General features: G+C 34.9%; 1 protein-coding gene across 1 annotated transcript in view; it reads right to left on the bottom strand.

Annotated features, from left to right (window-relative positions):
- Nucleotides 1–15,861, bottom strand: part of DIAPH2 (diaphanous related formin 2) — a 260,049-nt gene that overhangs the window by 154,902 nt on the left and 89,286 nt on the right. Inside the window, exons 21-22 of the mRNA XM_082488260.1 lie at nucleotides 13,273–13,374; nucleotides 4,640–4,879 (exon numbers count right to left, since the gene is read on the bottom strand). Of these exons, the coding sequence (XP_082344386.1) occupies nucleotides 4,640–4,879; nucleotides 13,273–13,374 (342 nt within the window). The remainder of the gene's footprint in view (nucleotides 1–4,639; nucleotides 4,880–13,272; nucleotides 13,375–15,861) is intronic.

Raw genomic sequence — 15,861 nt, 5'->3', positions numbered from 1 at the left:
TGAATGTTGAAACATCAATTTAAATGGTCAATACTATCAGATTCATTGCTTGGGAAAGGATTAAAGACTAATATACACAGAACATAATACAGCACACCCATTCAAATCAAATAATTTACCGAGCAAGATGTTTAGATCTGTAGCTCAGAAATAACATCGATAGAACAAAAATCTCTTTTACATGTAGTATCTTGGTAAAGTATTTAAAACTTGCACATCATACCATAACCAACTTCCAGAATTTCTTTTTCTTTTTTTTTTTTTTTAATGGGTACTTTTGGATTAAGTTTTCAGGTGTGAGGGGTAAAAGTGACAGCAAATGTAAGGAAGTTTTAAATACCACTAGACTGACACTTGATTATTATAGCTATAAAAAAAAAAGCTTTCTATTGATTTTTGTAAGATTATATAACTTTTCCTATCCTAGAAATCTCTCCCACCTTAACAGAAAAGGGGCTGGTAGACAATTAATAAATGTACACTAGTCAGTAATAGTCAAACCAGATAAACAGCTTGTCTTGTACTATTTGCACTATGAACAAGTAGTAACATTACTTACTACATAAAATCCACATTGATCCAGCTAGAATACTACAAAAGCTTTATTAAAACAGAAGGATGCTTGCTGTTAGTCTTTACATTAATACACCACAAAAAGAACAGAAGCTGTACCCTACGTACGCCTAAAGCAGACCTCTTTTCTTTCAATTAAATTTCTGTCTAGCATCATTTTACAGAAATATGGGGGTTCTCTTGTCCTTGATAAGAGACAGTAATTGCTGCAATAGGGTCCAGAATAGCAGTTGCATCATTTGTAAACATTACCAAATGCAACAATTGGTAAAGATTTACCTTTAATGAATTACTACTGCAACCTCTCTGGACTTTACAACTTTTTCTGCCATATTTATATTTGCACAGAGCACTTAACACTTAGGCAATCATGAACGCTGTAGTGCATACATCAGAGTAGCTGCTACTGCTTGCCAGTCTTGATACAGCGCATGACTTCTAATGTTGGTCCTCTTTTCCTTGAACAAAATTAAGTTCTCTGGCTTCTGCCAAAGGTTGTTTATCATAAATCATTTCTTTCTTCAATAATATCATACACTGCAATATAACATTCAGAAAGATAATGTTTTTAAGGATTTGCAATTACTGTACAGGCATTTGCTCTTTAGCTATGACGTACTGCTTTGAATTCAAGCTTTTTTTTTTTCTTTATTATGTTTTATTAAAAGGTGTTACACAGTAACAGATTTCTGTGTACAAAACAATCAGCTCTGTTTTAAGAACATTTATTTTACAAAACCAAACATTTATTCCAGATCAATACCTGCTTTTTTTCTTTTCATTTTTTGGATCATATAACGTAAGTAGTAACTCTGCTAAACAGACAATTTTAAGATTGTTCAAGGATGACAAAAAAAAAAAAAAATCACTACGAAAAACAGGTTTTACTGAAAAGTGACTTAATCACATTAGGATAACTCATCATTAAAACAACTCTGCTTTCTACGTGTATTCTGCACATAGAAATGTGTACACATAGACATATGTTCATCCTTGCTGGCAGCTGGCTCAAAACCCAAAATGTTAAAAGCTCTCATCATGAGCAGAAAGTCCACTGATGTTAAAGATAGTTTCAGTCACTGGTCTTAAAAAGAAAAAGCATACAAACTAAAAACTTACAAACATCAAGCCTTTAAAAATCATTGATCTAATATCCACTGGTTTGATTCCCCTTTTCCTAATATGTTTTCTGGTTATTTTTTTCCAAGACTTAAATCCTTGTCTTTGAGCAAAACATGAACACGTTGTAAAGAACAACTAAAAACTAACATGAGTCAAGTCAGCTAGATTTATTATAAATTCTGATAACTGATGAAGTCTTTACAGAACAAGAATATTCAGAGGATAATACTATTATTTAACTTATATCTCACTTTGTCCCATCAAGTATCTTACAGTGAGAGTCACCAAAAAAAGTCCAAAAAATGAGACAGAGAAACGCCCAACATTTTAGAACACTAAGCCAGATGGTCTCATCTCCTATTGAAGCCATTCTTCCTTTAGGCAGGTAACGTTTAGAACTGGTAAGAAATTCTTCTCCTCTTTCTGAAGTTGTTTAAAAAAAAAATAGAAAGTTTTATGGCAAACCAACCAAAAAATTAGGATATAGTTTCTTTGGCACATTAAATCTGACTTTAATCTAACAATGTACTTGAGGCTATAGAAGAGTAACTTCTAATTTGTAACATCCTATTGCTTATCCTGGTTTGATACATAAAAACAAACAGTGAAACACTGCACAAAGTATTTCACGAAATATTAAATAAATAATTAATTTTTATGCTTCGCAGGTATGCTATCAAAATGCAAAATGCTCCCAAATTCCTCTTGAAAAGCCTAAAGACTGAAATAGCTTCCCTAGGAGAAAAAATAGACACTTGAAAATTATTCAAGGAAGACCTCTCCTATGGCAAAAGTGCCTTCTCAAATTGCCACCACACAAAACGAATTTAAATAAAATAAAAATTTTTCAATGTTCGCAGCGCCTTCAAAATTTAGTAGCATCCAGATGCCCCACAGAGCAAAAAAATGTAAGCCACATGACACTGGCAAGCAAACTGCTACCTTGTTCTTGCTGTTAGATGTCATTTATTTCTCTTATTGCCTTTTTCAGGAAGAAAATATAAATTAGAAATTCTAATTCACAGCAAGATTTCAATAAACAGGACAATGCACTCACCCTACCATGCTTACACACACAGAAGTTTTCATTTTCACAGTGAAGGCAAATTATTGACCAACAGTACTAACTTTTGAGCCTGCCTGAATAATGGAATAAAGCTTATACGTGGCAGTAGACAGATATTAAATCTGGTGCTTATAAAAAATATTGCCACCTGATATCATTTAATATTTTGTACTATTCACAATAGTTAAAGGCTTGAGAGAGTGTACTCTTAGTTATTAACACAAAACCAATAAAGCCATCTTACTATTTTGGGTGGAAAAATGGAAGGGCAGAATTTGAAAGCTATTAAACAAAGAAACCAAATGCAATTATCAGTTGAACATAATCAATGCATAAAGAGAGTCATTACCCAAATATAAATTTAGATTCTTAACAGTAATTAAAAAAAAAATCCATTACAAATACTAACTGTGTAAGTACCTCATTTATAAAATTAAACATCAATGCAATAGAAGGTTAATTCTCTAAATATGATACTGAAGCATGTGTACAGGTACAAAACCTTCCCTCAGAAATATCTATCTTGAAAACAAAAAAAAAAGTTAACCAACAGCTTTTGTCTCTGAGAGCAAGGCTTAATTAAATAGTTAAGATTTTTGTCTCTGTGATTCTAAATGGAATTTAGCTGTAAGCACAGATAGCTATGCTTCAGCAATTATTCAGTTCAGTAGAGAAAAATTTGCAGGATTAGTCAATCTGCATTAGCTGTGTCAACATCTGTGGGATGTGCATCAACATCAATTCATAAATTTATCACCTGGAGTGCAAGAATACCTTCTCAAATCTACGGTATGCTACAGTACCATTTATGCACTCATCATTTACCCTCCCCTTCATTAACAAGTAGTTTTCCACTTAAAACATTAAATTCCCTTCATATTCCACTACTACCAAAAAGAAAATGCAGCACTAGATCTATAAAAAGTCCTTCAAATTGGCCACTCTTTAAAAAAGCTACTAAGAATGAACGTATTTCTCAGGTGATGGTTTTTATTTTACCAAAAGTTAGCAACATCTTCGTATTAAACTACAGCAAGCTGAGTCTTTCTCTACTGAAATACGTCAGATCAGACTTGCTAAGTATTTGAAATGTTATTTTCCCCCAAGGTTAAATCTCCTTGAGGAACACATCAGGTTTCCTCGTGGTGCCCAAAACAGGGACTTGAACACTGGACCCTCTGATTAGACCAAACAAAAAAATACCTGAAAAATTGGTCTGCAAGATTTATGCTAACTTTTCTTTTTTTAAAATCTATTTACAAATGCTGCATCCCCTTATTTTAAAGATACTTTCAAAGGTACTTAAACTGAGATGGTCAAGTTCAGACCAGAGCCTTACACACATTTTACCATATAAACAAACAAGCACTGCACATTAAATTCTGACTGATAAAGATTCTGAAGTTCTCCTTGCACCCGACATTTTGCCATCACAATTAAAGTTAAACCTAGAATAACAATGTCCATCTTTAATCCCGAGTACTTATTTCAGTGACACTGCTTGAGGGATAGCTGGGTAGAAGATGGAAAGGAAGACTAGTAGCTAGAGCTATTTAACATATTTCGAGCTCTATGTATATTCTGTTGAAAAGATAACAGTTGAACAAATTCAGATCAAAAAAGCTATTCTACTTGTACGGTCCAGAAAGACTCAGAACAGACTTATGATTAAACAACTGCCCTAGACCGCCATTGCGCCAAGTAAGACAGCTATAACAGGGGACCGACTTAGAAATGTTTACTCTGTCTATCCACTATTAAAAAGGAGGTGCAGTCAATAAACTACAGCAATTGAATGTTTTTCCCTATTTAGGATACTTTCTCATGTGTTGCGAGTTTCATGAATCTGCACTTACAAGTTTTATAGCTTTATCTTACCTTGCAAAGAAAACTGATGTTAAAACCGAGAGACTGTGCATTTCTGGAGCCAGAGTTCATGTAGTTTCCAAGGAACAGCACTAACTCTAAAAGCTTACTGAAGCTTTCACTCTTCTTCATCTCCTCACAAGCCAGCGTAACAGCCATAATGTCAGGTTTGATGTTGTTCACATGCTCTTCAAACATAAGCCTGAAGAGGATCCCATTGAGACGTGACCGCAACATTTTCACTGAACTCATCTACAAAATAAGAGACATTAAATCAGAACACAAAAAAAACATAAGTTTATTTACGTGAAATAGTTTATACTAAAAAACAATATTGTGCAGTCAGCAAGAATACAGTTTCTGTACGTTTTCACTGCCTATCTTCTATTTCCAGGAATCCATACTTGTCCACAGGTGTTTTTCCCCAAACCATACGCTTTGCCTGAAAAAAATTCAGAGAAGCAACATTTTGAAAATAAGAGTGCTTTGTGTTACCAAACCAGTTAACTTGTGAATTCCAAACTCACTGCCAATAAATGCACGCTGCCAAAACCCTTCCTCCCAGCAACAGAAACATGAGCCAGTTCCACCAGTTAACGAGAACAGAGGATCAGCCTGAAGATACATGTTGCAAACATTTTGTCACATCTCCAGTGAAGTTACCTTGAACTCTGCTATTTACCAATTTCCTAAAAGTAAGCTTCTCGGTTTTTCTTCCTTCAGAAATGGCACAACAATGCCTCAAGTGTGTGTGCTGATACCAGCACAAACAGCTACACCTCAGTTGGATTAAGCTAAAGAATTATGCTTCCCTGTTTTCGATTCTCTTACTGAGCCGACACACAGGTCTCAACTCGCTCATGGTCCCTGGCAGAGCAATAGCAGAAAGAGACAATGAATTCTTAGGGACCCTTGTGGAAGGACATGGGAATATCTAAGCGAGTTGGAGACACAGGAGATCAAGCTCACTAGGCAGATATTTATATAAAGCCAGGTCACATTAGTACTATTGTTCATGAAACATTTTCTCCCACTGTACTGATGTGAGCTGTTAATTGTGATATTTACAGGTCACATCAGTGCTACATCTAACAAGGTGTTTGGTTTTGCAGTTTTAAATTTTAATTGAAGTGAAACCCAAACTGAATTTTGTTCATTTATTATCTACACTTATAGCAAGTTATAAAATAAATAATATGAATCCTACCAGTATGGCTAGCTCAAAGGTATGTTAAAGATACACTATGATATATATTTGATCCTAGGACTTTAAGTTCACACCATCAAAAAGCCCCAATCTGTGTATCCCAAAGAATAATCAGATTCAGGAGATGGATAAAGAGGTTTTGGCTGAAATTAATGGGTATATTGCTTTTTTTATACAGAACTTATTGTCAGAGACACAAAAGTAAGGATATACTTCTGTATGTACTCTTTCAGTTCTGATCCCACAACATCATGTTTTGTCGGCAACATACTGCCTGCTTTTCAACCTCTGGTACTTTTGTCCTTTTAAACAAATTTTGTAAAACTACTGCCCAAGACACTATCACCTTTATGCTCCATATACTTTGCAAAAGATAGTATAGGACTAATTCCTTCCTGATCTGATAAAAAGAGGGGAGGTTATAAATCACAGCATTGTAACATGGTAAATGACAGAGATCCTGAAAACTATCTACAAAAGTGATTCATTAGTTTAAATCCCAAAGACCAATTTCATTAGACTAGCTACCATAATATGTCCACGTCTTTCATACTTTGCACAAGTGATCAGTAATAATATTTCCTCCTACTTATAACTTGTGACCATGTCCACTGCTATTTAAAATTAAGAGAAATATATGTGCTGAAAATTTTTAATCCACTTAAAAGCAAGAGTGATTACCTTCCAAATCTAACTCCTAATTTTAATTAGCAGAATACAGAAAAATATTTCTCCCGTAATGTACTCACTATCAACCGTGTTCTTGAAGCGCTTGTCCTCCTCAAAGAAAAGCTTTGTTATGTGACAAATCACAGATCCTGGCTATCAAAACAAAGATTTTTCTATGCTCGTGTCTGTTGCCCAAAGCTTTACCACGGCTGCTTGAGGAACCGCAGGTTTTCTACTGGTGTTATCTAACCCGACAGCTACCAGAAGCAACAGCACGAACTTTCACAGAAAGACTCGGGTGGCCTGAAAACAATGATCAATTCCTACTAAAATGAACATAAATATGAAGGCACTCTGGATGGTCTCCAACAATTCACATGATCAGACTGGAATAAGGAGAAGGAAAGTATCAGAAAAGAAGCATTTTGGCATAACTTGCAATCTTCTTTTATATATCTCCATTGTCACAAATTTCTCTGTGAGCCTCTATAAGCCAATATCATGCAGTCTTGAAACATTATTCTTCTAATCATTCTGCATTTCAGAAATAGCATACTGAAGACATCTGCCTTGAAAGGATCTACCCTTCCCTGCGCTGCAATAGATGGCAATTAAAGTTAATCACATAACTTGCTTTAACTTTTGTAGAACAAGCTCCAATTACTAATGTTACTCAATATAGCACAGAAAAAAAGTTGTCAAAAGCTTTAGATCCTGAAAAGAGCAAAACAAAACACGTATAAGCCAACAGAACAGCATGACAAATATTTGTCGAGAATAATCCCTTACTTCAGCCAATCTGAACTTTCTTTCTTTAATGTTGTGAAGTGTCATGGAACACTGACCTTTTATTTGCTTTGCAAGGTAGTTTGACTACTAAACCAGCAGTAAGTTTTAATTTAATTTCCTGATCTGCAGATTTTAGCAGAGCTGTTTTAAGTGGGTTGTTTTATATACATTATGGTCTTTATGTATCAATAGAAGATGACCACAAATGTTATTTTATTTCCTCCTTCCCCACCCTGCCCCAGTTTCTCTTTCATATGCATGTTTTTAAATACATGCGTGCTATGGCTGATAAACGGAGGAATCATCTGAAAATAGGTAAGCTGCAAAGATTATATTTGCTTAGAAAAAGGTCCACTATTCACTTAGGAAAAGATTATATTCACTTAGTCAAACTGTTTACAGCTTACAAAATTAGTGTCAAAGGCATATAAGAAATAACACATTCAAACAGGTGCACGTAGTAGCAAGCATTAGCAAGCATCCCAACACAAACAGTTAAAGAAGCAAGGAAATGAGTATTTCTTTTCCAGCTAACCGTGAGCGCTGGACTGCATGTCATTTCCCCTTCTGGGCTTTCATAAAGGTCCTTGTCTGATTTCTCTACCTAATCAAGTTCTTTATTCAGTTCTTTATTCTTTATTATCATCAATCAATTCTCAAGCTCTGTACTAAAACTAGGTTCAAAGGTTATTAGAGAAAGGGGCATAAAGCACAATTAAATTTGCCTCCTTTCTAAGGAAAAGCACTGACAATCCTATAATAGAAATTTGTCAACTTACTCAGGCTCTTACCTATAATATATTAAACAATTGCCCTTTTTTTTTTTCTAGCAGTGTTTAGAAAGATTAATTCTTCAGCAGCTCTAGAAATTACAATGAGGCAAAACAAGCGGCAAATAAATTCAATTAAAATGACTGACTGACTCTAAACCAATGCAGGTGCAATAACCTCGTACAAGTCTTGCTGGTTTGTCTACCTCTCAACACGGACTGTTCAGGAGAGCTAACCCTGGCTATGCAGCAGACAAGGTCACAGAATCTGCAAGTCTCTGCAGCTACTCAGTGAAAGTTATCCCCTTGCATTAACAATGAAATTACTGATAAGCCATTTTTTTACCAGCTGAAGGAAGTTTGCAGTCACTAGATACCATAAAAAAAAAAAAAACACTCCCACTTACAGAACACACACCAGAAAGGGAATTCTTTGGTCAGCTCCAGTCACTTGTTTTGTCGGTTCACTAAAGAGTTATTAATTCAGACTTGCACCACATAATCGTGGGGTGATCTTTTAAAAACTGGTAATATTCCTCTTAAGTTGACTTTAACTCACAGTTAGTGGTAAAGACAAGTGGGTGAAGTTCTCCGAGTTCAAACATCACTAACACTGCAAAAATTTTCTATTTTTTTTTAGCTGTTCCTCTGAGTCGACAGGAAAGGGTTGATACTCACTTTATAGCACAGTTAAGACTTACGCTTTTATAACACTTAAACTTTCAATTGGCGCTGAAATTGAAAGCAAGAACCCTTATTGAAGTTGCAGCTGTTCCCATGACATAAAAAAATTAACTCTTAAACACAAGTCTTACCCTTAAAAATCAGAGAACATTTGGCCTAGCTTATTTAATATTATACAACTGATTCCGTTAATCTATTTTTCTTATACTACATCAACACAAACTTTTCTTTATACAAAGTTGTGTTGCCTTTTTTGATCCCAAGATATAACTTCAGAAAAGTTCCAAAACCTAATTTGAATATAATTGATTTTAACATTTCATCTAAATGAAAATCCAATTTGAATTTTCATTTACAGATCAGCTGAATATTAAGTTAATCAGACTCATCTAATAAGTTAATCATTTACTAAGTATGGTTTTTCTACACAAATTTTAAACAATTTATTCTGACCTTTATTAAATTTGATGGGCACAGTGATTATCCAATTAAATTCTCTTAATTAGCATATCTAAATTTACATACAAATAAGGGTATACATTTTAAATATCACTTAAGAGTCTTTCTGTCATCTTCTATTCCTAAACATATTCTTCTTATCATCAAGGTTAAGATTATTAATGCAAAACTCTGAAATTAATTCAACACACAGCAAAAAAGGACTACAGTCAAGTAAGGAGCTTAAGTTCAGCTGCATTTCTTCCACTTTAATGGACTGTTCAATTAAAATCAGAAACAAAACCAGCATGTTTGTAGTATTTATCTAGTTATAAGACTCTAAAAATAAGAAAGAATCACTACCCATAAGGAAGGGTAAGATTTATACTCATTGTGCAGCCAATCCATATGCAAAGCTAAATAAGAGTAACATTCGTCCACTTATCAAATTCATATTCATCTAACCAAGATGAAGCTAAATGTGCTGCAAAGAATGAAATAGACATTTTTTGCTTGTTTTCTTTACTTTACGAAAATGATTTCCACTGTCTTAGATCAGCCTTTTGGTACCTTTAATAATTACACCTTAAATTTATTTTCAGTCTTTCATTTCCAGCAGCATATTAGCATACACCCAAAAAGAAAAGGCCATTAGTCAACTACGACCAAAATTAGTGCAAAATGCAAAACCTGATCCTGCCTGTCCTATGCCCCGACATAATTTCAGACTAGGTGATTAATGAAGTTGCAGACATTAATGAATTTCTCTCGCACCACCTTCTGCACAGGGGTGAAACTGAGGAAACTTATCTACAAAAGAACAGCCAGCACATCGTCTCTGCGTAAGCGGTCAGATATAGTTACCCCAATTCTTAAAAACCATATGCTTCTACACAGGGCCAGGAAAAGCAAACAAACCTTGGCAGTAAACGGATAAACTTTGACTAATCCTATTGTACTGTGTCTGGCTGGGATGGAGTGAGCTGTTCTTCATGGCAGCCTGTACAGTGCTGCGTTTTGGACTTGTGACCCGAGCAATGCTGTTAACACACTAACGATTTAGCTATGCTGAACAGTGTTTGCACAGCGTCAAGGCCTTCTCCCCTTCCCCAGTGAACAGAAGGGAGTGTGCAACAGGCTGGGATGGGACACAACCAGCCAAATGACCCAAACTAGCCAAAGAAATAGCCTGTGCCATATAACATCATGCCCAGTAATAAAGTGTGGAGGAGGGAGCCCTAGACAGGTTGGCCATCTTTTGCTCAGGGACTGGCGCTACATCAGTCTACACACGTGAGACTGGGAGCGATTGCCTTTGTTTAATTTCTTTGCTCTTCTTTTCTCTCTCTTCTTCCACTTCCCCTTCACTTATTAAGGTATTTTTATCTCAACCCACGAGTTTTCTCACTTTCACTCTTCCTTTCTTCTTGCCCGCACCACTGGGGATGGGAGGGGGAAGTGAGTAAGCCTCTGTGCGGTGCTTAGCTGCCTACCAGGGTTAATCCACAAGACCTCGTTTTCCCTGAATAGCTGCTCTTGACTCTTACCTGTTTCTACATAAAGGGAAGGTACAGAGAAGATGGAACCAGCGGATTCTTGAAGGTGCATGGTGACAGGTGAAGAAACAAAATACAAGGTGGCACTGGAGAAATTCTGACTGTATATGAGGAAAACATTGTTGACCACAAAGGTGGCTGAATATTGAATGCCATGCCACTGTCACGGCATTCCTCAGCAGAAGGGGAATTTACTACTACCCGCCACAGAGCAGCACAATGGGAGGATGCGGATAAACGATATACTATTCCAGAAATATCTTTACATAAAAGCTATAGAGTGCAGTGCAGTAAAACCAAACAGGGGAGAAAGGTTCAAGCAGAAGAGACAAGGTAGGTATGATATTTATAAAAGGGAAACATGTGGCAAAAGAAGGAAGTGAGTTCAGAAAGGACCAAAGTTGTAAAGATCAAGAGTGGAACGTCAAGGAACTTACAGCAGTAAAATGGAGAAATGTCTGTAGAGTCTTTTATGGTCATTATGGACAATTTTCTTACTTTCTTTGCTTATTTTAAATAGTTAACTGAACAGAATTCATAGACATCAGATTCTTCATTTGTCCTAATGCCTCCACCTTGCTTGCTTGCATTCTGCGTTTCCCTTAGACACATTTCGGATACTCTCCTTGACAAACTCTAAATAATTTCCTACTTTGTTTGGCGTTATTTATGTAGAAGGGAAATAAGCATATTTCATCAGTAAATCAGTCACCCCCTGGAATCTTTTGCTCATTGCCATTTCAAATATAGGGAGGATGCACAGGAATTGTTCTGGCCTTCCTTCCCAAGGATGAAGAGCCCGTCTTGTTGTAGGGCTACTACTGTCCTTTCATCCCATTGTTTCAATCACTCTGAAAGTGTGCGTTACATGACACATAGGGAACAAAGTATTCCTCCACTGCTTTTACACAGATTGTTAATGTACATACATATATTCAAACAGATATAAAAAAATATAGGCTATACACATATAATATATCGAGATATATACATACATATAATATCTATCCATGTATATCAGTAGATATGGATGTTTTACTAGATCTATAAGATATTGCAGCTATGTTAATATCAATATTATACTATGCTTACATTTTTATATATATAAGTATGCCATAAGTCCTTTAAAAAAAAAAGCACCAAATATGTATTTATAGGTATTTTTAGACTGTAACTGATCAATAAATAGATGGTAATGTTTTCCTACTGCAGACATTGAAATAAAACTTATACTTCTCACATTTCTACCAAAATTGCTCATCTTCGTTTTGAAATAAAACATTTTTAGAACTTTATGCCATTTATTAAAAAAAAAAATAAAATCAGTAGCCTAAAGTTTTTGAAAAAGTGTCATTGATAGCTTTAATGTTCTATATTCTCTAAAAAAATCTCATTAGGTCAAATTGTGTGTATGTGTGCGTGTCCCAAAAGAAAAAGAAAAAAAAAATAATAAATCACTCAAAAGGCACTACTGAAGCCAAATTAAGCTCAAATCAGAGCTTTTTAAGTAAAAATCTGTTTTCCCACTTTCCTTTTTAGAGACCTCTATTTCTGTTTTAATACATTTTAACGTATATAACATCATAAAAATTCAGTAAAAGCAAACCTACCTCCTGTGGTGTAAGGGATAAATTCTAAACACATCACATCATCATTATCAGCTTTTAGACTGACAAAGTGAAGTGAAAACAGGAACTAATTTGCCTAAGAACTTATCAGGTCTTTGGAAGACCAGAAGCAGAAAAAGAGCCTTCCAAGTCCTTGCTTAGTATTCAGTATCATACAATCAACTGCCAGCATGTAGTAGGGTAACTTATGCAAATTTTATATTTTCATTTGGAGACAGGTTTAGCCATTATAATACTCGATAGCCCTGCTTTTGGAATAGATCTACATATTGAACGCTAACAAAAGCAACAGAATACGATCTACAATTGCAGTTCTAACATGAATCCACACCTCTTCTAGAACAGTTTTGCAAGTTTCTATGTGTTTGCATATATACCTATTATACATATATACGTCTGTGTGTATATACACATGTATGCATAAAATATACAAACACATTTTTATATTTAAGCAAAGGTTAAAACATGCATGATGTATTACGGGCACATTAACTCCTTCAGCTGTTTACAGGTTTTGATACAGCAGAATAAAGTTATCAAAGTTGTCAATGCCATTGAGTTAATGAGTCTTTTATGAAGTCTTGGAAATTTAACTACTTAAACCTAGAGTATTCTCCATAATTGTTTAATACACATACAAGAATTGCATACAAGGCAAGACAGTCCAACAAAAGATTTGGTCTGGCACAGAAATGCCCCTTGCTCTTAACTGCATATAGTAATTCCTACCAGAAAAACACCTAATATGTATTTATGAGTAATAATCTAAATAGCTCTGTAAATAAATAGATGATAACTTTTCCTACTGCAGGACTTGCAAAAACACTAAGCAAAATAATTTAAACCCAAAATTTTTCTTTGACAAAAATACAACTCTCCAGTTAATTATTACACTAATACATACCACAACTCCAAACTGTTCTGGCTCAGCAAGATCGTTATATTCATCCTTTAATTCCGCTAAGGCATTGAGTTCTTTCTGCTCAGGAAGATTCTTCACTAGGTTCTAAAACAAACCAAAACGTTATATTAAACTTGTTATATTAAACTAGCTGAGTTCTTAAAATAAAAGACTTAAAATACCACAACATGGAAATGCATGAAGAAATTATGGGAAGTTTTTTTCATTTACGCAGCTTTAACTCTATATAAACAAACATCAAATCAAGCAGTAATTATTTAATACAGGCATCAGCACTTCTGTTACAATCTCTAATTTGAAGAAAGACTTCTCAGTATTAAAAAGTTTGACAAAGCTCCTTGATACCATCAGACCCTGAAGAATTATACTCTATTTATAATCTTATTTTTTCCCTCAGGATTGTATTTTGCTCATTAAATATTAATCAAGAAATAACTGGTCTGTGTAAAGCAAGACATAACTACCTAAAAAAAAAAATCTTTAGACATTCAAAATAGCTGTGCACAATCTTCATTAAAGAACACTTTACACAAAAAAGAGCAATATCTAAAAATTGTACAGATCTTCTGGATGGCAAATATACTGGAACTCAGCAAAAAGCAAAACTTGCTTGAAATCTTACCCATGTCCCCGAAGAAAAACGTATCATTTACTATATGATCTTAACATCTCAAAATACACATCTGCTAAATGTGTAAAATATTTATATTAAGACTGACAAATACTTTGTTTTAAGAGATACTCAGTAAAAGTTTAGGCTGTATGTAAATCTTGATATATAAGTTAATTGAAAACAAAATAATAATGTAACTTCAGGGGGAAAAAGTACGCATTCACATTCAAGCAAGCTAGTGAGAGTCAACAGGTCTTTTTTCGTTCATAAATCTTAAGATCAAAAAACTAAAATGAATTAAAATATTATTAACTGATATAATTACACTGTGGCTGTCCACACACAGAGGGTGCCCTTTACTTCATTTCCAATCTCCAGTGACCACCTTTGTTCATATTACAGACTTATGACAGGGGAGAAAAAAAAAAAAAAAAATCAAGAAACAAAAATGATTAATATTTTGGATACTGGATATGGGATCCAAAACACTGTAGTAGCTTGAAGTCAAATGGGATTCTGTAGAATTTCAAATGGTGGTGAGTTATAAGCAAGCACTAACCACTGTGCAAATCAAAAGGACCGAGTTGGAGACTTTTACCTATATAGAACAGAGGCAGAAATTCCTCCAGATCTAGGTGAATACAGTGTCCCTCCTGCTTTTTTGAGAGGGTAACTGCCTGACCACATAGTAAAAGCTGCATAATTTACAGACACTTAACATGCATATAGGGGCCAAAGTAGTGCACTTTTGTTATTAATAACTTCTGAAAAATCAACATGAGATTCACCCAACTCCACAGTGCAAAGATTCCTGTACCAAATAACTAAGAAAAGAATGCCTTCACACAGATATCATTTTTTCTTCTACACAAACACAGTAGTTTGTTATTAAAGACAAAAGGGGGAAGGTGCATGTTCTGCAACAAGAAGTTCCTACTTTATGAAGCCACACTCTGTAACCTGCAGAATCACCAGCAGATTTGAAGGTTTACTTCCAATAAAGTGTCTATGGAATAGGCAATTCTATAATATTTTAATTACAACACAGATTTTAGCAAAGATAAGGTAATGTGCTACAGTTACAAAAATTAAGTCTTTTGGTATTTTCTGCAACACTAGTCATAGAAGTACATCATCTCAAAATATGATCCTTTAACTTTTAAGTTCGTCTGGTTAAGTTATTAGCACATCAGTTCTCCTCCAAACAGAAAAGGTGCATTGCCACGTGTTCCCATAAGATATGAATAAAATAGGAGGGACGTGCACACTGACACTATGAAAGAACCGATAACGACTGTTCAGGTCACAAAAAACCTGATACGAAAAAAGTTATGTGCCTTTTAAAATCAGAAAAGCAAACAGCGCTATAGAAGCGTATTTTTTTCCAGACAAAAATCTTAATGGAAGGAAGGTATTAAGATATAACTTTCAGAAATGCATCAGTCTAATTTGTCATATTTCCAAGTGATAGTTAACTTAATTCTCCAAGCTGAAAGAATCAAACATTCACCCATCTTAATATGGAAAAACAAAGACGACAAGCAGTCTCATACAAAGTGTTCCTGTTACAGAAAGATTCCCCCCCCCCCCCCCCCCCCCCCCCACACACACACACACACACACTTACACCAGGGAGGTACCGAGTGTCTTAGTGAGCAAAGTTCAATATACGTGACAGAAAAAGAGATAAGCATCAGATTCACCTAGATGTCATACAATTAAGCTATGGTGTCCTGTTTAAACCTAAGCATGCTTCCTTTCCTATCAAACCTAAAACCACATCCCACAAATCTCTACCTAAAAAAAAAAAAAGGTCTGTAAAACGTTCTTGCTCATTTGATTGACTGTTTAATGCTGATCAAGATCAAAGACATGAACAAACTAAATAACGTAATTCTTTTTAACCCATTTTTATTAGGTATACTATTGACCAAACCACAACATGCTGTCATCAACAA

The sequence above is a fragment of the Vanellus vanellus genome (assembly GCF_965231255.1).
Source record: "Vanellus vanellus genome assembly, chromosome: 10".
Lineage (NCBI taxonomy): Eukaryota > Metazoa > Chordata > Aves > Charadriiformes > Charadriidae > Vanellus > Vanellus vanellus.
Note: the sequence above shows the minus strand (reverse complement) of the source record. Positions and strands in the feature narration are given on the sequence as shown.